This window comes from Apteryx rowi, unplaced genomic scaffold (genome assembly GCF_003343035.1).
Source record: "Apteryx rowi isolate R43461 unplaced genomic scaffold, aptRow1 scaffold_232, whole genome shotgun sequence".
Classification (NCBI taxonomy): domain Eukaryota; kingdom Metazoa; phylum Chordata; class Aves; order Apterygiformes; family Apterygidae; genus Apteryx; species Apteryx rowi.
The window spans coordinates 179,766-201,332 of NW_020448664.1; the positions used below are offsets into that span (position 1 = coordinate 179,766).

Here is a 21,567-nt window from a genome sequence, read left to right on the forward strand (position 1 = left end):
CCTCTGAACTTCCCTGGTAGATAGATTAAATATTTAAAGAATAGTTTGCACAGGCAGGAGATGTGCACATACCTGAAGTTCTCTCCAAAAGTTACTGTTGCATTTCTGATGACAGTCAGAGGTGCCTCCAGTCCTGCATTTCACGTCTGGAGTCTTCTCTTACAGTGGTGCCCAGCTTCTCTCCTGCTGCGCTCTGGGCCGCTTCCTACAACTCTGAAGATGCTTCTGCCCCACTAACTGTCCAGTTCCCACAAGCCAGTTCCTTCCAAGAGGAAGGAGATTGCTCGAAGGGAAAAAATAGTTTGACACTTAATATGATTCCTCCCCCCCCCCCAATTTTAAAGAGCGAAACAAAAATCCAGAGATCCCTTCATTCTTAATGGAGTTGGAGGAAAAGTACTTAAATCAGTACTGGAGGAGAGTTTTCTTAATTTGTCTTGTTCTCTGCCTCTTCAGTTGTTAAAGCGATTTCTTGTATTTCATATGTGTGTTTAATCTATTTCAAACACTGTTCTTTCTAGAAAATGGCTTTCTCTCCTCATCACAACTCCTTCTTCTCCTTCTCCCTCCTTTCCCAAAATAGTCCTCTGTCTCTGAAATATGAAAGAAAGGCAGCAACTTCTCAATTACTGGGATGATGAATTTACAATGCACCTTAAGAACAGTACAGGTTAATGAACTGATTTTTCTAGGCACATGATAAAAAATAGAGTCCAAATAGCTTCCCTTTGAATACTTTAGAAATTTTGAAACAAAACAGTACAGCTAGGAGGGGAGCATGTTTTTTTTTCTATTTACCTTCCATCCTTTACCTCCCAACTGTGTGTATGCTTTTGCAGATAAATTGTAAATAATAAAGTGGTTCGAGTTCGAAGACTTAAGATTCACTGTTTTTTTTTTTCCTTCAGTGTAAAAGAAGTTTAACTGAAACTTGATGTTTTCCTAAACAAAAAACTACAGGTTTCCAGCAACTCTTATGGAATGTTGCAGAATGCAGCAAAGCTTTTTAAAAACAACCCCCAAGCCCTGCCTTCCTCCCATATCTTTATATCATGTAGTCCTTTTAATTCATTTTTTCCCCCCAAATTCCCTAGCTACCGGCTTCAAATACAAAAAAAGCCTTTGCTCTTGTGCTGTTAGTAAGGCATAAATGTACAGTCCTAATTAAGACTAGCATTTCCTTACAATATATGTATAGATAAACAGCACCTTCTAAATAACAAAGTGGTTCACTAAGATAAAAGTTCAGAACACCCAGTTTTTTATATCAACAGGAATTTAGTCATGTTGCATAGACGATGGTTTTGTGTTTATCTGAAACTGGTGAATGATAATTCAGTGAGCAAAGCGAGGCTTAATGTTTTTGTTAGTGTTCTTCTGTTTGCAGTGGGTTACGGAGGTTGTGGTAGCAGCAAGGGGGCTGCAAATGTTTGGGGGAATCTTTATAAAGCAGTGCTCTATATATCGCAGAGGTTCCCTGCATCCTTCCGTTCCTCCCACTGCCAGGTTCGGTGCATGCCATGCGCCTGTACTCTGCGTATGGGAGAATTGTGGATGCGCCACCCCTTAGTACAATTTTAATAAAAACAGGAAGAAAGCCAAGATAGTAGTGAAGGGAAAAAAAATATTCAGACTTTCTCATGAGCCTTTGTTTAAAATGCTAACTCTTTTGCTTTAACTGCAGGGTTGTTCCTTTTAAGAAATGATTTTTAAAATGGCAGCAACTTACTATTTCTTTTTTTTTTCTTCTAGGGAAAGAGGGAGAAGGTGTATGTGTGAAAAAAGTGAGAGGATAAGTTTTATTTTAAAGATGGCTTAAATGGTTAATCCTTGATGAGTTACAGAAATCAAGCTAACTTTTCCCTTTCAAACATAAATGGCTTTAGCTCATGCTTTTCTGATTTGAGAAATATACTGACTGTTCTGACGGGGGTGTGTGTGTGCATGTGCGTTTAAAAAGTGCAAAGCCCCATAGCTCATAAATCCCTGCAGGTGAGAGGGATAATCCTTGAGATTTTAAAACACATTTATGCTAATTTGCCACCAGGCCAAATGGGATTGCTTATTTTGCTACCTCATGAGCTTGAGTGTGGTTTCCACCCCTCCTCTTCCCCTTCCCTCTCCCACCCCCCCCGCAGAAAGACTAAATTCAGCGAGACCTACTCATTTCTATTAAAATGCTAGTTATAGGAAACCAGAACTAAGATCATAATCCTTACCTGCTTAAATGTGTTTTTGTTGATATTTTCATTTATATATGTGTATATATATATTTTTAAATAAGACTGTAAAGTGTTTTTCTTCTATGCAATGGGGATAGCCTTTTTTAGCTGTAATGAGTCTTTCAGCTCTGCCTATATGTTAAATATAGTATTGCTTTCACAGAAACTGATGATGGTGTCATGTGCTTCCATTGAAAACGTGGTTTGACAGTTTTCTAAACTATTTTAGGGAAGGTGAGCCAACCTATCCCCAAGTGAAATCAGTTTCTGGTGTCTTCAGCTCTAAATTGCATCTGTTTCATGGCTAATTTGAAGGGCAGTAGGAACTTTAAGAGGTGGAATTGGAGCTTGTAGTTTTTGAATTCGGTAGGTTAATGTCTGCACGCGCCAATAGAAAAGCATAGTTCCTTAACCATTTAGTGGGAATGACCTACCAGTATTGGGGGGGGGGGGGAAAGGGAGAGAGGGAGAGGAGAAAAAGGAGTTGTGCACGTGGAGGAGGAGGAGGAGGAGGAGGAAGGCACGTCCAGTGCCCCCCCAGCTCCGTCTCGGCTACGGTTATCGCAGGCGGTGCTGTCCCTCCCGGCACGGTGGCCGGGGCCAGCTGTTCTCGCAGGCAGCGCGACTCCCCGCGACTGCTGCCAGCTCCCGCACAAAGCGAGATCAGATTCCTTGCACTGGCACGCGTGAGACTTGTTTTTAATCCCGGAAGCGACAGCACCAGTGGTAGTAATGTGGTTGTTGAAATGTGAGCCTTAAAATAATGTAATTTGAAATAGCTTGTATACCCCCTCTCTGGGCTACGGTTGGTGTTTCTCTTTCTTGACACTTTAGAACTCCAGTCCTGTTATGGAATATGAGTTGTTTCATTTCTTGATTGGTAAATCATGTTAAAATAACTTTTATAATAACTGATTTCCCTAAAAAATACTCCTAGAGTGCTCTGTATATAGAAGATGCCTTCCAAGTACAGAAAGGGTAGCTGTTGCTTTGAGGAGTTCGTGTCTGAAGACAAAGACTGTCAATCCATTGCGTGTATGTAGTTTCTTGGTGTTTTGTGTGTGGGTGTGTTTTTAAAGCAAAATTAACCAGCCTTAATATTGTAAAACCATGCTCTGAAATGTGAGAGAATGTCAGCCTCATAATTGCCTCTGCACAATTAGTCCTTTTCCCTCGAATGAGTCCATCCTGCAGATTAAACAGGGCAGGGGTCCTATTAGCAAAAAATAAAAATTATTTAATATTATAATGTGATAAATTCATATAAAGTGCCTGATTAAAAAGTTACATGGTCTAGCAGTAAACGTGATGTTCTCTAATTTTTCTGATGCCCTTTATTTGCAATGTCTTGTATGTTAAAACTAGTATTTTTATATGAAAGAGAAAACATCAACTCCTAATAACTCCAAATATAATATGCATATAGTATATATATTACCTATTTAGTTAATTTATTGTATCTGGGATGACTGCACAGTGGTTATGTAAATGGTTAACTAGTGCCAAGTCCCTGCATGCCTGGATTCATCAAAATACCTAGTACTGAGAGAACACCACCCAGGTTCCCCTGTGATATGGAGCTAGCATCCCCCTAAAACTTTCTTGTATTTGCTGCTAAAAGCATGTAGTAAATTGTGTGAATAGACAAAAGCTGTGCAGGGACGGGAGGGGAACCCGACTGTTTGTTCACTGAATTGTGTGACACTTAACTGTAGAAAACTCAAGTCAGATGTAAATAAAGTAAAACTGAACTTCCTCGGTAGCATAGATGAGTGCTAATGGGTTATGTATGGCGAAGCCTCTGCGATGCCGGCTTCCAGAGCTGGAAAGCTTGGTGGCCTGGAGCCACACTAAATGGGATGCTCTGTTCCCCCCATCTTTTTCCAAATAAGTCTCTCTGGTTACAGTAGCATAAACTTTATTGCATAACATAAAGGTGACAATTAGTATCTGATTGATGTAACTGAACATTTTAAAATACAGACACTTAGCGTTTAGATGGTCTATTACATCTTCAAATGCCATACACTAAAAGTTTAACCATGTGGATTTCTTTTGACATCCTCTGGCTACCAAACCATAAACACAAGAGTTTGTCTTTGAGGTCTTTGTTTTCATAACAGTTCCCTGAAGTGAGTAACTTTTCTCCATATTTTACAGACATCGACAAAAAGTTTAAAGTTGATTTGCAGATCGTTTGTGATCATTTTGGTAATGGTGTGTTTTTTTTGTTTTTTTCTTTCTTTATATATGTTGTCTAGAAGGGCTGAAAAAGTTGTAAGGTATTCTTGGGTTTTTTTTATATATTTAAAAAAACCTGTATGTATATATCGAACAAAGTTTGTTTGTTTGTTTAGATATGTCATGCATTTTTCTGGAAATCCTACCAGAGTGAAAGAAAGCAGTAGAATTATTGTGTAGGAAATGAAGCTGAGAAATTAATTGCTTCTTTAAAATTAGACTACAGAATCACAGAATAACTTAAGTTGGAAGGAAGCTTTAAGGTCATCTTGTGCAACCCCGCTGCTCAGAGCGGGGCCAGCTTCAAAGTTAGATCAGGTTGCTCAGGGTCATATCCAGTCAAGTGCTGAAAATCCAGTTGACTATTTAAAAACATAACTTGCTGTTTCTATTAAGATATTCAGACCAATAAGATGAAGTTTAATTAAAAAAAAAAAAAACCTTCTGATGTTAGTAAAATTATTAACCTGTCCTCAGCAGTCCATCGTGCTCAAAAATTGTATTTCTAAAGCTTTAATATTTATGTTATAATGTTAATTTAAAATATTTATTGTTTTTTAGCTTATAGCGAACATACTTAAGCATTGCTCAACCTTCTCTTCTGATCATGTGGTTTAATATGTATGCTCTAGGAAGAAGGGAATATTCTTAATAGAAAGCAGAGATGGATACAGAAGTATGGCTCCCAGAGCCAGGGTTTTAAAATTCCCAAATATTGCAGAATTTACTGTTATAATCTGAGAATTGGCCATGCAGACTTATACCAAAGAGAGTTTACAGCCCATGTCACTAGTGCCTTCAAAGGAAAACCTCAGCAAATTGAATAGCTGAGATTTCATGGTGCATTTCTACTTGCTCAAGTTTTATGTTAAGAAAACAAACAGTGCAAAATGCTCAACTTTTCAGATCTTCTTTGTTAATAGGAGTGATTTTGAGCCATCTATTTAATTTTATCTTTCCAGTATGTATTGTAGAGTGTGTATATAAGTAAGAGAGTGAGAGAGAGAGAGAATGAGTTTGTATATGCATTCTGGGTATGAATAAGAAATAATCACATTTCGTCTGTAGGAGCAGAATGTCTCTATCGGATAGCTTTTCCACTAGTACTACTCTGGGTTGGTTCCCAGTAGCCCCAAACATGTAGAGTGTTGTCAGGGCCCAAAGCTACAGATTTAATTGGTCATAAACTTTTCCCTGGCAAGTTTTCAATTTGGGATTTTGAATTGTCAAGCTCCACTAATTCATTATGGCCTTATGAAGTATAGTTAAATTCTGTCCTTTGTCAGTAAAAGCAAGTTGACTGATAATTCCTTACTTTCAGAGCTGTGATTGCTAGGAAGCATATCTGTGCAAACAGCACTTGAAGTCAGGATGCTCCTCCTGTTGCCAAAATGGCCACAGGTTAAGTAGCAAGATCAGAGACATCAAGTTCCCTATTGCCATGTGAAACTCAGCCACGGAAAGTGCCTTCTGAGGGCTTGAATCTTTTACTCCAATACTGATGATGGCCACTGTGCGAAGGACTTCTTGAGCCATATAGCAAACCTCGGCATATATGACCCTGCTATTTGTTAATCAGAATTAAAGGTCATGCCCAATGCTTACTGTTGTCAGAGGAAGTTGTGGCTTCGGGATAGATAATGAAGCCATATAGAGAACATTGGTCTTGACCATGTTTTCATCTCTACTTGCTCTCACTTTTGACTAGACAAATGTAGTAACATTTTTTCAGGATCCTGATTCCCTGCATCTGCTGCCTTTAAAAATTACCAAACTTATTTTTTTAGGTTAGTTGTATCACACCAGTGAATGTGAGAAATAGTTTGTTTGGTATTTCAACCAATTTGTGTGTCTTTTCTCCTGTTCCCCCTTTAAAAATGGTTAAGTTGGCATGGAAGGTACAACTGTGTTTCTCTTTTGGGGCAATAGAAGTTCAGCTTGCATGCAGAGGAGACGTTGGTTGTATTTATGACCTAGAAACAAAGGGGATGCATCTCGCTTCAGATTTGAGAGAGCTTACTGTCTCCATTTATTCACCAGTTGCGCAGGTCATTCAAAAGACACCTGAATACAGAGGTGATTGTGTCCTATTTTTAATTGGCGCGCTCCACTGACACTTTGTCTTGCCAAGAATGGGAAAGCTGGGAGTTGGGCCTTTTGTTGGACTGTTACAACGGCCTGAGCAGCAACCATCTGCCCTTCCCCTTCTGGGAGGATCAGAGCTAGGAAGCTTCTGGACATGATGTCTTGATTAAGAGAACTGTTGTATACATATGTTTTGATCTGTTTCACATTTCTGTGGTACTAAGAAAGATGGAACAAAAATAAGTCAGAATCTTCTAGGCCAGCTAGTCCTCTGCATAGAAAGTGATATGGACTTAACCACGGTTAACAATCAGATTATTGTAAGGATAAGCATATGTAATGCTATAAAATTATTAAGAACTTTGGAAAATTAAGTCCACTTAAGATGCTTGGAATTATCACACTTGGATGTTTGTTCTTCATTTCTCTCTCTTAATTTCCTATCTAAGCAAACTTGCGTGTATCAGGTGCAAGTTTTTTTTTGTGGCTCTCATTAGTCTGTTTCTTATGAGGAAACCAATGCTTTATTTGATGTAAGGCTTAGATGTTGAATAGAAAGAAGGCATGAGGCTGCAAACCAAAAACTCAGAATGAAAAGAAATTGTTTGACAGATACTTCATTCTTTAATTTTATCCTCTCTGCTACATGAGACAGAGTTGCCAGGAAAAATACTATGCTTGCACAAGGGCAGAATTAAGGTATTTTGTATTTCCAAAGGCTTTACTTTCAAACATTAACCTGCTCTCAACACTTAAAGAAAAAGAGCTGTAGTAAATTATATACAGAAGAGGATGCAAATGTATTTCCATTCCCTGTCTAGGTCCTCTTTAAGTGACTTCTCCAAGGCAACACAGCAAATCACTCGGAGAGTCACGGTTAGACTGCCGGAGTTGCTAACTCTGCCCTCGGGAGCCCCTGGCTCCTCAGCCTGGGGTTGCAACCCTTCAAAGGGGTTACAAGCAGCTCAGAGGTTTGTAACCGTGCAGCTTTTCACTCAGTGTTAGCTGAGAGAAAGATTCAGTCTTGATGAACCTGCTATGGAGGGGGGTCTCTACGTAGAGCCGGGGGGAAAAGAGAAGGGAAGGAACAGTTAATCATGCTATTACTTTTAAGAGTGACAGTTTTCTGTTGTTCTGTGTGTACTTGTGCGTCAAACAAACTGGTGCTTTTCTATTTTGGAATAAAAGTCATGCTCTCTTATTCTATGACTGTACTTACAGATGTGTAGTACCATATTCTTTTGTTTAGCTTTCATTGCTGTAGATGCCTGTGACTGAAAAAAAATTTTTTATAGCACTGAAACACAGTTGTAGCCTTAATGCCTACTGAAGAGTGCTTGTAGTGATTAAAGAGCTTCCTGTATGGATTTTCAGACCAATAAAATAACTGATTGATAGTGGAAGATGGAGGTAACAACTAAGGTGTTAGGATCAAAGAAGAAACAACTAGAATTTGAGAATGAAGGCTGTCTTTTCAATAACTATCAACAGTCAGGATATTTCAAGTTTTGTGGCATCCAGAGCAAATGCACTTAATTTGAGTATATCCTCAAAACAGTCCATCCTCCACTTTTCAAATCCTACCATGTGAGTATTTGGACATAAATTAATTCTGAAGCACTTTTTCGGGTTTAAATAAACCAGCAGCTTCACTCCTGTAATATTTTGATGTTCCAAATGCACAATAAAATCGGGCACTAGGGGAGAGAGGCAGTATGCCTAGTCACTACCAGCAGTAGGCTTCCTGTTTTCTGTTCTGTTCTAGGTGTTCATCAGCATTCTGCTCCTGCTAGTTAGCAAATGTAAACTCCATCATTTTCAGTGGTTTCCATAGATTGAGACATTATGTGGGTTTCTGCTGCTGTATCTAATTGTAACACTGAGGCTTAAACTTCAGCTGCAATGGCTTGTGTGGATAGAAACATCTGCAAAAATCTTGTTGGCTTTGGAATCAAAGCTTAAAATAGACTAATATTCTAGTATTTTACTAGAAAACGGGAGTATTTTAGAGGTGTGGGGTGTTTTGGGTTTTTTGTTTGTTTGTTTTTTAAGCTTCAGGCAAAGTAATTGAGCAAATGAATTGCCATTTATATTTTAGCTATCTTTTTAGGGCTCTGACTCACGATTTCGTATGATTCATATGAGGATGATTTAAGAGGTACCACCTTTCTCCTCTGCTAAATGTTCTACTTCCCATGACACAGGCGGCATAATGGGCAGCGCATCTTCTCAGCCTCCGCAGGTCATGACCTAGCATATTAGCTTAAACTGCCATTGATTTCAGTTTGCATTAGTACTCTGGGATTTGAGCTTCGGTGACTGTGCTGACAAACCACCTGCTCTACCATCTTTGCTGTGTTGGTATAACCTCTAGCAGAGAGGTGGGCAAATGTCTGGGGCGGGTAACTGTCATATTTAGCTGTGACAACTGATGGCTTGTGACTTAGATCTTAATAAATATGATGGAGATGAGGTATTTTACCAAGGGTTGGGGGACAGAGGCCTTGCACAGAACTAGAAAAGCTTGTACCTGTCATCTCTTCTTTCCCTAGTGACAGTAATGGTTAGTATTTTAATCCAGATTAGAATTGTAGGTCTCCCTGGCTTTCTCCACCATGTCAAAATGATTTTCTTTTTTGTTTCTGCATTTTTTTTTTTTTAAAAAAACCCTTTCCAAATCTGTGAATATTCTTCTTGTTTCAAACTGTATTTAAGCTATTTTTCATTATTTTTTGTTTTGTTTTTGTTTCTCTTTTGTAGGAGGGGGTAGAGAGCTGAAGGAGATAACTTTCTCAGAACTGGTAAGTACTTCTTGCTGGGCAAAGATGGTTTACCTAAGAGTAGATGGTACTAAGAGTTAGCGTCCATTTCTGGAAAAGTTTGATGTTTACTGAAACTGAAATCCTATCAATTTTTATATTCAGAAATTAAATCTTAAAAAGTAAATGTTGCTGATGGAAGCATGAATCCTATAAATAAATCACTGTAGGTCTGAGATTTGGACCTCAGGGTCTGTACTTCCGTCAAACTTAACTTAATCTATTTAAAAACAATAATATGGCTTTTTTCCTATGTAGTGTGAAAACAGATTTATTTCACGGGATTTTATGTGGCAAATTCTAAGTTATTCAGAGTCCTCGCATGCACACAGAAGGCATTCATACCTGTTGTACAATGTCCTACCTATGTTGTTATGTATATACCTTAAACCAGCAGTTTCCAAGTGTAGTTCCCTATATAACCATGGGTTAAGTGGCTTTATATTTTAGAATTTCTGACATGGACTAAGTTTTTTTTTAATTGGGTAATAATAGAGAGGCGATAATGTACTTATGTATTATTATAGATTTTAATGGTTCATTTGGTCTCTGAATATTTATATTGTATGTAAACATATGGACTAACTTAACTGAGGTGCATTGAGGTACTTAACTGAATATGAAATTTTAACAGTCTTGAAGCAGCTACCTAAGAAATAAAGGATTATTTGTGACAAATGTGTGCCAGCAAGACATTGAATGGAGGATTGCTGCTTCCAAAAGTTAAAATTCATCCAGTAAACAGCAAATTTACTTCTTGCTGTTAGTATTCTTCCTGTTTGAGGCTTGGAAGTATGTGTCAATGCACAAAAGATGTACTCCACAATCCCCTGCTTTCCTTTTGGATGTCACCAATTTGAGCACTGAATAAGGCGTTTATGCTTTTTCTTTTAAAATCTAATGGGATGAAGGATGTTTAGAGACCAGCCCGGCCATGAAATTTCAAATAAGCTACAAACTTTTTAATTAAAAATACTTCTGTTTACCTAAGAGCAAAGTAAAAAACACCATGTGTTTTTATTATTAATCCTCAGATAGTTTTATACATTTTAGGAAGTGATATTGTAGATAGCTTATAATGCCACGGGAGTTAAATTTTTACATCTCCCCTCAAGGTTCAGTGTAAAAGAAATAAAAGTTCAAAAATATTGAAGATTTTTACACTTACAAAATATGTGTGGCCACTTACCAGACAACCCCAAAATCTGTTAGGTAGTTCTGTACCAACTTTCAAAGGAAATGCTATTAATATTTAACTGGTTGCCCTCATAGATATTTCTAGACAATATTCTGCATAGAACAGAAGAATACAATTTCTGATTTGTTGGATGTAAAGAATGTTCGCGTCCTCCCCTCTCCCTTGAGAATTAGAATCAGAAATATGTTTAAGGTACTTAAGGGGAATTTTCGACAGGGATAACTTTTGGTAGTTATTCCTGCTTGGGGAGGTGAACTACAAGTGCATATACTCAATTTCTGGTTAGTAACTTTGTCTTATATTAAGCTCTTTCCTTAGTAAATATGGTAAGCTTTGACACTCTCTTCTCTGTACCACTTTCACCATCTCCCAAATCATCCTGGCCTTGGGAAGCCTTAGTTAAGGATGTGGACTTTTCAGCTCTGTGTTGTCTTGCCCAGTGATCATATGAACCCTGCTTTAAAAAAGTCCTTTGCCTGTTGCTTCCTGGTTTTCTTTTTTGGAATAGTCATCATTAGCTTGTAAGGTAAAATATTATACAGAGCATTTGCCCTTTTAACCCCCTTGCCCCCAAATTGCACGTGCACACTATCTGTCTGGATTTTTGCATCAGTAAAATGCAGGCAAATGGCAGTCTAGTAAGTCTTTGTGCTCTTGCTCTCCAATCCTCCTGTTTTTTTGTCTCCTTTCAGTTCCAGAGTGCTACAGTTGAATAACAAACACATATATTTGGAAGTCAGCAACTTGACCAAATTTTAAAATGAAAGTCTGTGTTCTCCTGGCCTCACTAATGATTTGGATGCTTAGAGCACTTAGAAACTCCTAACAGATAACTTCTTCATTGTCCTGTGCCTGTTTCCTTATCTTTAAAGTGGTGGTGGTGATATGTGCCTCAGCTTGGACACCGTGCCAAATATAGTGTAATTTACCACGGAGCTGGTAATTGCTAATCCCAACTTTGCCTTACTAAAGAGAAGGGTGGTGCTGGTAGCTGACAAATGCAGCAGCTGGAAGGGAAGGTGATTCCGAAAGACCATTCCTTACTTTGTGATCCTCCTTGATGGAGCAGTGCTAATTTCTTTTCCTTACATCTGAGCCACTTAATTTTTGAGGAGAGGAGGTTGTTTTCTTGCGTTTAAAATGAACTTCAGTGTAACTTTGCCAGCAGAAGGTAATTAGAAGTAAATGGTATTGCAAAGTGAGTTCCTCTGAGACCATAATGGGGGAGGGCAAGTAAAAAGAAAAGAGTGAAGAGCTAGCAAACCTGCAAAAAGAAGAGCGATCAAAAGTTTCTGTTATTCTCTCTTGCCTTTTCTAGGAGGCTTCAATATTATGGGTTGAAATTAATTCTTCAGGATATCGTAGTATGAGGCCTATTTCCAATTTATAGGGGATCTATTTAAAAATCTTTGCAGTTAAGGAGTCTTAATCTATTAACTTTCTAAAATTATAATGGAAGAAACATCTCAAATTGTAACAAATATTTTCAGGGTGGAACTAGCAAATGATTGTTATGTTACTTGAATAGTGTTGGTTTTTGACTTGTTTGCCACAATGTGTATTCTCCAGTAAGGCAGTGAATTATTCTTGTTCCTGTCCATAACTGCATTAACATGGCTACAATTTTTTTAGACTGAACTATCACTTACTTCTGCAAAGCACTATCCCATTTTCCTTAAACCTTCTTAAAATTAGTTTTGAAAAATCTTTTTAGCTGTTAAAGGCATCAATCAAATGAAGTTGGATTAGTTTTTATGAACCATCAATACTTCAATTTCTGTCTCTCAAACTAAGTTCTGCATTAATAGTAGTTGCTAAATCTTTTCCCCCTGGAAGTACCATATCTTTTTTCACATTAACTAGTACTAGGCTTTACAGTCCCATGTATTAAAAACATGTTTGTCATTGACCGTCACATTTGAGATAAATGTTTTTTCTGCTGTTTTGAACTTTAAAGTTAATATGTAGTCATAGAATGGTAGCTATTCATTTGCCATCTCATTCATTGAAGATGCATTGGGAAAAAAAAAACAACCCCCCCAAAAAAAACAATGGCCATATTTGCCTGTATTTTTACCCCCAAATTGAATTTTCTAGGGTTTATGAAAGACTCTTTGCCTCTGTAATGACTCTGATCTTCAGCAGTCAGTCTCCCACCAGTTTCTTTAAAGAATGCAATGACAGGGACTTAATGCAGTCTATAGTTGCTGCTGTCTGTGAGTGGAAGTAATAATCCAGGATTCTGTTTTCTCATTAAGGTTTGTGGTAGTAGAACAGGGAACTATATATAATTTCCATGTATCCCTTGATACAAATTACAGTTTTATAAAGAGTAGTGCTGCAAAGGCAGCTGTTCTAGCTCTCCTGTGTTACATGTGGGAGAGACCCTTGAAGAAGGTCATTTCACGTGTTGACTAGAAAGTCTTATTAGGCCTTTTGTTATTTAAATACAGAAATTTACACTAACAGCAGGCAACATTGAAAAAAATGAATTTAAATATCATGCTTTTTAAATATCCTTTATACTCTTTTCTTTTTGTAACTTGGTTCTATTTGGACAGAGAAAGAAGACTAAAAACTGTGAAACTTGCTTGTGTTATTTTCATGAGTTCATAGACTTGTCCAACACTTCAGTTCACCATAGTGGGACGATGTTAGACGATGTTCAAATAAAATTCTCTAACTTAAGAGAATATTCTCTTTTTGCAGCCTACGTGTATAATCTATACTAAATTGTCAGTATCCTTTGGAAAACAGCAAAGTCCCGTTATGAATGCCTCTGAGCTGGCTATAATACCTGTTCAATAATTTGTGAGCAAATTAAAAAAAAAAAAACATCTGAACTACTTTAACACTTGTGATTCCTTGATGTCTGATGTGGTAAAAATGACTGGAAAGCTTGCTATATAAAGATTGCTATGTAATGTTTTCTGAAGGATTTTGTGTATGTATTTATAGATATTTTTTCATCCAATTTTTACACAGGTTCCTTTGTGTTTTGAGCCTATGGGATAAAGACAGGAATCTTAATCCTGTCTCAGAAGCGGATACTTTTAACATATTTGTGAAAAAAATTCTCTTGTCCAAGTTTCAAGGCTTTTAAAAGTATGGATGATAATACTTTCCTATGTCAGAGGTTAGGAGGATTAATTTGTTTGAAGTTTATGTGAAGATGGTAGACTCATACTTACTGGAATTCTACCTAGAAACAGTAAGGGATTTTAATGAATTTGAATAAATCTTGGGCTTTATATCAGTCTTGCATTTCTTTAAAATAGGTTCCAACTGAAAAGACTAACTCAGTGCAAACTTCAGGCAGTGTGTGTTTGGCACATTATTGTTCTGTCAAATCACGTGCAGACCATCCCTTTTAAGAACAGCTGTAAAATATCATTGAATGTATGTTAATGTAATACATTCTGTTTAACAATTTACACTCCCATTTGGATTGTGAAATTTTAGTCTGCAGAATATTTTCTCATCTACCCAGATTTTTGAAACATTCTTAATAGTTAAATTTTCTGATTTAACATGCAACTGCAGTAGGATATTGATAGGAAATAGCTGCCTACAAACTATGATAAATGACAAAAATGTCAACTTTGGGGTGTTGGGAGAAGAAACAATTTTGGCTAAACTACTCCAAAGAAAGTGTTCTGTTCAGAGCTTAGTTAGATTTCTTGTGTCCAAGAAATCTAATTTGTGTTTGGGCTAGAAAGCTGCAGTAGAGTGTAATTCACTACTGTATTCCTGCTCTGTTATACTCATTTGTTCTTAACTGACTTCTGTCTTTTGCTAACTAAAGCAAAGCCTTTGTTTTTCTATAGCGCCAGTGTGAAGAGGAAACCAGAAACTAAAGGCACTGGAATTAGCAAAGAGACATCTAGAGAAAGTGGAGAAGGTAGAGAATGGAGCTGCAGACTCTACAGGAGGCTCTGAAAGTGGAAATTCAGGTTCACCAGGTAATTTTTCTTGTTTTACTTTAATAGCAATAGGGGTCATGTATAGTAATAATTACTTTATAAGTTTGAAATTGCTTTAGAATTATATACTCGCTGCATTTTGACCCGACCACCTGTAGTTTTTAGCAAGTGTGAAAAATCTACATTTCAGGGTGTGTATTTTTATTTTATTTTTTATTCTTTAGCAGTGACAAAACATTCCAAATTCTGTATTCAGCAGCTTCTGGCTGGAAGATTTTTCTGAGTTCTAAAACCATCTTCAGTACTCGTTTGGGAATAGAAAGATATGGAGGAACTTTTCAAGTAAAATGTGCATAATGCTAAGTAGACTTATATGATGCTTCTCTTCTGGAGTATCTTTTGCTTTAGTATCTCTCTTTTTGATAGTAACCATATAGCTTTGCTACCCAAAATGTTGTAGTGCTTGAGCTCAGAAATTTTTTACATCTTGGGTATTTTACTGGCAGACTGTCCAATGTTATATAGCAGTAGAGCTGTGGTTTGCCATTCCATTAGGATAAAAATGAGAAATTTTAAAAAGTTAAATCAATTGCAATATAGCAAATTTAAGAGGAAGTATGTTTATTAAAGAATTGAAGTAGAATTGTTACAGCCGTAAATACAGAGTAGTTGCCGTCTTGATATGTTAGGTTTATATCAGTGAAGCCTTTTCTAAAGGCAGTTCTCCAGGTATTTCTGTGGGGCATTTGAAATTCACAACTGTTACAAACATGGGCAAAAGAAATATGTTGAGTTACACTGATTAGTTTTACAAATTTGGAGAATGTTTAGGCAGGTCATCGGTTAACTTGGGAACAAATGTTCAACATGATTTGTTCGTTAGCTGCTGCAATGCATGAGCATAGTGCAAGAAATTGTGTAGGTGGATTAGTAAAGCAAAATTACATCTGTATTAACAAAGATGCAACTCTCAGCTAGGGAGAAAAGCTTGAAAAAGGCCCAAGATGAGTTCCTAGAACTACAGATAAGTATTGTGCTCTCCTCTAAAACTCCAAGGCACTCTACTTGTCTTCTTCAAAACTTAATAAAGCTTTGTTATGGGGGTAATGAAATTACTAAATTACCGATGACAATGCTACAGGCTTTAAAATGTTTAAGGCCAGTAAGTATTTCTTGAAGTATTATCTGCTATATGGTGATCAGAATGCTAGTTTTATGTTTGTGTAACAGCATTTATTTCTTATGCGTATCTCTACTCCCTTTCTAAACTAACAAATTTTAAGACTACAAATTTTGAATAAGCTTTAGCATCTGTTCATAATGATGATGAGGAAAAGGGATGGAGGCTGGAAAATTTTCAAGAAGACTTCCCCTCCCCTCCCCCCCACCAGGTTCAGGGTTTTTTGGTCCCCTTTGCCTGTGCTTTCCCCAGCTCTCATCAAAAATGCACTCTGCACTTAAGTCAACTTTAATTAAATTTGGGTTTAGTTGGTGAAACTAGACCAACCATTATTTTAGAAGGTTGTTTTTTTCCTTCAAGATTCTATCTATTCCCATTACTGTGGTTAAGAACAAGTCTAAACTTTTATAATGGAAAATAACACTTACAGCAACATATCGGGTGCTTCAGTAAACTTTCCTTGAACCATATGTTAGTTGTTACTGCTGTGTTCCTCAAATGGCCAATGATAGAAATATAAACTGTTTTTTGGCTCTAAAAAAATCTTAAAGTAGAATGCTTGAACTGCATGTTTTTTAATTTTGTAATTTAAAGGGGTACAATGTAGCCTTTCTTAAGGCAGTACTGTAGGAGTTCTGGAGAATTGTCCCACTTAGCTTCTTTTACCTTTTTTTTTTTTTTTTCTTTCCCTCTCCCATGGACTCTTTCAACAGCTTGCCAAGGCTGTATGAAGCTCGTGCTTTGTCCTCTTCTTGTAACTGGTGGACAGGCATATGTGTGTATGTGATGAACGTACTGAGTTCAACTCTTCACTGTGCAAGCCAAGCCTCGTAGCCTCCTGATGCAGCATCTCACTTGTCACAACTGTTTACATAGTAACAGAAAACGATGCTCAGTGTGACTGCATTTTTGTTTGTAGAGTAGCTCCTCGTTTCCTGCCTCTTCCAGTTCACCTTCAGAATTCTGCCTGGAGTTTTAATGCTGCCTCTTTGGCAGCATGTAACTTAAACTACCAGTAAGGACCCAAAGGAGTTGTTTAGTTGTTTAGGATTTAGAGAAGCTGCTACTTTCTGTTTTGCTTGGATGATCTAAGAACCTTCCATAAATAAATTCTGACCAGGTCACTTGCTAAACCAGAGTGTAACTGGAACACTAAAATATCTTCCATGGCCAAGTAGTATTGCTTATTGTGAGAGGAGAGCTGCATCAAATCTGACTAAGTAGTGCATTCTGCTACTGTGTTGACTTAATTAAGGTTATTTTGAAACAGTCTGCTCCTCATAGTTTCAATTGCAAGAGGTGTTAGAGGAGTTATATTTAGCTTTTCTCACAGAAGAGTTGGGCTTCATGGATGACTCTTGAAGATGATGGGGAGAAAAGAACCTAAAACATCCTTTTCCTTCTCTCTTCTCCTAAGAAAAAAATCAGTATGTTTTAAAATATCTTAAATTTAGCTTGTGTTTGGGGTTAGTGTGAAAGAACTTTTTTTAATGATTGGATGATGCAGTATTGTGTGATCCATAAATTTAGCAATATATTGTGAACAGTTTACAGTCACTGGCTGGATTGTCTTGTGACTAAATCTGTACAAGCACTTTGTATGTATAAAACCTAACAGATTTGTTGTTTGTCAAACTCTGATGTGGCAGAAAGCACTGAAGACAAACAAGCTAAGCACATGGCTAACGTGGCACCTCTGCTCCCATGACACTGAATGGCTACGTGGTGAAATGATGAAATTCAGTGTTGATAAATGGCAAGTGATGCACCTTAAAAACAATCCCAGCCTTATGTATGCAATTACAGGCTGGGAATTAGCTATTAGGATGGAGGAAGGAGTTCTTGTGATACAGGGATGTGGAGTGCTTGAATGTTAGGTGCAGTTTTAATCCCTTTGTCTCCAAATGGTAGAGAAGAACTAGAGAAGTACTGGGAAAAGTGCTAAGAATGAACAAAGCAGTGGAATGATTTGTGCATGAGGAGACTTTGAATCTGAAAAAGAGACGACTGATGGGGAGTATGACAGATGTGGGAAAAAATGTGGTATGAACAAGGAGAATAGAGAGACAGTCAAGAATGATTTTCTGTAATTTTATTTGCCCCTAATGCTAATATTATTAGGGGTCAGGTTCAAAAGAAAATGGAGGTCCTTTTACATAGACTACTGTAGTTAACCTGGGAACATATTATCACAGAACTTTGAGTGTATTCTTGAGTTCAGAAATGGAAGAAAAGTTTATTACTAGCTATTAAACTTATGATATAATCTTTGAAGACATCTGAGAAGTAGATTTCTGGAAGATTGGAAGTAACACTGGGTATTTGTCCACTCATACTGATGCCTATGTGTTTGCTATTGGCTAGTACTGGAAAGAGGGTACTAGAGCAGATAAAACTACTCTGACTCAGAACTGTCTTTGTGTTATGCTTTTTCTGATTAACACTGCTTTTTAGGATGTGAAAAAAACTTCACTGGCAATAATTAACTGGCAAAAACTGAATTCTCTGATCAGTATTAATGCAGGTGGAATGGAACATGTATTTTGTTTGTTTTATCCTTCCTGTTCTTCACTCCTTTTCCCTACTCTGACGAGAAAATGGAGAAGAAAGTACAAGCTTTGCCATGTCCCCTCCTCACGTGCAGAGAACAATGTAATGCGATGAATAAACCTGTCAGTAATCAAAACAGAAATTAGGGTTCTTTGTTTACCTTGCCTCTTCATTCTGGGCTCTGGTTTTCTTTAGTGACAGCCAAATAACTTTTTCCTTGCTTAGCAATAGAGACAGCATCCTCCTGCAGCTGCCTGAAGGAAGCGAAGGAGGAAGAATAGTGAATGGTAACCATCTGTCTGCTTTCCCCCGGATGTGGAGGGCATCTCTTCTGTGATGATCTCAATCTCTCTGACTGAGGGAGGAAAGTGGCAAAGATGCTTCTGAACATGGGTCTTCCATGCGGTATCAGCCAAGCCAACACACAGGCAGTCCCTTAGTACTTGAAATGTTCTGTGCTTGAATGTACAAACAGCTTTTGTATCCAAAGTGGTTCTCTGTGTTTTGTTTCTTGTGACTGCAAGCAAAGAAGGCAGCAATTCTGGAGGACACACAGCTATTAGATTAGCTTACCCAGCTGGTTTGAATTGTCTTTAAAAGGAATCACTTGTTCCAGAACTGTTTAGGAGAAGGAACAAAAGTGATGTGTTAGTGTGATGGTTTCACTGCATTATATAATTTCCAAACACATTGTTATTAATGTTGGATTCCTTGTGGGTTAGGTCTTACTACTAAAAATGCTATAAACTGATTTTTTTTTTTATAAAAGCCTTACAGAAGTGTTGAATTTCAGACTGTTAAATAAAATCCTTAATGAAAATCTTCACTGTATCATTGTATCTCTCTCTCTCTAGAAATTGGTTGCCCAAATGAAGCAAGATCCACAGGTAACTATATATTTCTTTTTATATTGCATTATTTACCCTTAAAATATAGGAAATAGGATTGCATGGAGCCTGAGAACTTTCTTCATCATGTTCTCTTATGCTAATACAGTGTTTAGAAGAAAACTGTTATAAACAATTCTTTAAGCAATGACAGTTGGATAGTTAAGAAACTGTTAGGGAGCCTTTCACTTCATATTCCTGGTTGCTTAAATCAAGCAACCCTTTGCTTGATTATGGTTATCGTGTAATTCAGGTATGAAGTAGAAGTAAGATTCTTATTCTAATAGAAGTGGCTCTTTATAAAAATTGCCATTATTAGAGTTTTTTTTTTTTTTTTTTTAGTACTAGAAGGTTCACTAGAGATTATACTAGACACTAGATCCTCTTTCCAATAGTTGTTGTCCGAATAAAGAATGTAGTTTAAGGCTGTGTTCAGGTTGCCTATTCTAGGTATACAACTTCAGCATTGTAATGTCTAAAAAGTGGGTTCTTGGCCTCAGCATGTTTCAGAGCTGCGGAAGCTAGATAACTGGGCTCCTTGTGTAGACAGTAGAAGTCACCCCTTTCCCAGTGACTGTGTAAGGAGACTGGATTATCTTGTACAGCAATTAAGCACTCCAGTTTGCTCAGTGGGGAGCTACCTGGAGTTTTCCAATGAATCTGAAATGTTGAGTATAGGGATAAAGGCACCTCGCTTGGGGCTTGCTGTTAAATGCTTCCATCCCCATAAAATACTAAATGTCTTTTTTTTTTTTTTTTTTTTTTTTTTTTTAATATATATGTACACTCAATGGAGTAGGAAGACAGGTTTCTGTATGACAGTCAAGTAGTTAGCTCCCTGACGGGGGTATTGGAAGATCTGGATTTTAGAACTTCTTTAATCTGATGGAATTTGAGGAATTCTTACTTGCTTTGAGGATTCTTACTTTATGGGCAAGTCCTCTAGCAATTAGCCTGTAGAGTAGTTTGCTGCTTTCTGTTCTTGTCTGTTGAAAAACAGATCATGCTGCAAGCAGGAATGCAGAGTTCATGGAGCCAGGAAGTAAATCAAAAGGGAGTCAGACAGACTAGCCTGAAGAGATTCCTTAATGAAGGATCTGGTGTTCTGGTCCCTGCTTCCAATACTCTAAATTCATTTTTATCCCGAATTATTAAGTGGAACCTGGAAGATGGGAGAATGACCAGTCAAAATTTGGTTTTGCTAAAATTGTGTGTGTATTGGAGAAGACTAGCCACAAATAACCAAGTTAGGTTTGTAATGCATTTCAAAATTGTATGGAGGAATATAAACATAGGGAAGCTTTCTTCAGCACGAAATAGCAATATTAGTCTTATGTTTTAGTATTTCATGTAGCATAATAAACCTGTGTGATCCTTTCTAGTAATGATGCATGATTACTAGTGTAAAGAGTTTACAACATAGATAAGAGCAAATAAAATGGAGGAAGTGAAAAATGCAGGGAACTTTGCTTCCTTGTCACATTTCTGCAGAGCTTCACAGGCTTTAAACTGAATGCAAAACTTTTTTTCTTTGAGTAAAAAATAGTCTTGCTAAAAATTGTATTCTATCTGCATCTTTATAGTGATGTTTATGGCTTTCAAAATCTTAAAGTGCTTTTGTAAGCAAAGTGCTGACATGAATGATGCACTAAGGCAGATGTAATTCTCTTAAATATAGGCTAAGGCCTAAAAATACATGGAAATGAAGATTTAGACACATTTTGTTTCATTTGGTGTGTATGTCAATAAAGATTTAATAGCTATAGCGTTGATATTGTATACAGTTAAAAGTATGCTAATGCCTTTGCCTAAGTAGCAGAGGTGAGAGTGCCTTAGGTAGCGCTCTATTGTATACTGAATAATACTACTGTATTATATATTAACTAACCTTTCCTTAATTGATTTGTAAACTTAATGAAAAGTATAAATGCACTTTATATTGTGGTAAGCACTAATGGATGTTTTAATAAAGTCCTAATTTCAAACTAAGCTGTTTCTCTTTGAGTGCTAGAAAGATCCTCTGACAATTGTTGCACTCGGTGACTTGAGGAAGGCTTTGTTGAGCCACTTGAATTTTATTGGCTGTACATCCAGAGGTGCTGTATTTGTAGTACACTATGCAAAAAACCTTCCTGCTACTACTCTGTGTTAACAAATGGAATATCTTTCTCACAGATATTTTTTCTTTCTAATCAGAATGCTGATTTGAAGAAACAACTTCATGAACTTCAAGCCAAAATCACAGCTCTGAGTGAGAAACAGGTAGGGAAACAGAGATGTATTTTTAACACTCTGTTCTAAAGATATGTCTTTTCCCAGCTTCCAAGAGAGCTGCTAAATTTTATGTGCGAAAATACATGTGGGCAACCAGACATTTCGGATTTTTGTTTGATTTCTCCTAACAAAAAATAGGACAAACTATTGCAAGTCCATCAAATAAGCAACTAGTGTAATCTGCAGAA

At 37.2% G+C, this 21,567-nt stretch overlaps 1 protein-coding gene across 8 annotated transcripts in view; it reads left to right on the forward strand.

Annotated features, from left to right (window-relative positions):
* Positions 1 to 21,567, forward strand: part of PHF21A (PHD finger protein 21A) — a 137,333-nt gene that overhangs the window by 22,752 nt on the left and 93,014 nt on the right. For 3 of the 8 annotated variants that reach the window (XM_026065785.1, XM_026065787.1, XM_026065786.1), the window contains exons 2-5: positions 9,309 to 9,349; positions 14,393 to 14,527; positions 19,073 to 19,105; positions 21,281 to 21,367. In XM_026065785.1, coding sequence (XP_025921570.1) covers positions 14,474 to 14,527; positions 19,073 to 19,105; positions 21,281 to 21,367 — 174 coding nt within the window. In that variant the 5' untranslated portion in view covers positions 9,309 to 9,349; positions 14,393 to 14,473. The other 5 variants (XM_026065789.1, XM_026065783.1, XM_026065784.1 and 2 more) reach the window with 5 other exon arrangements.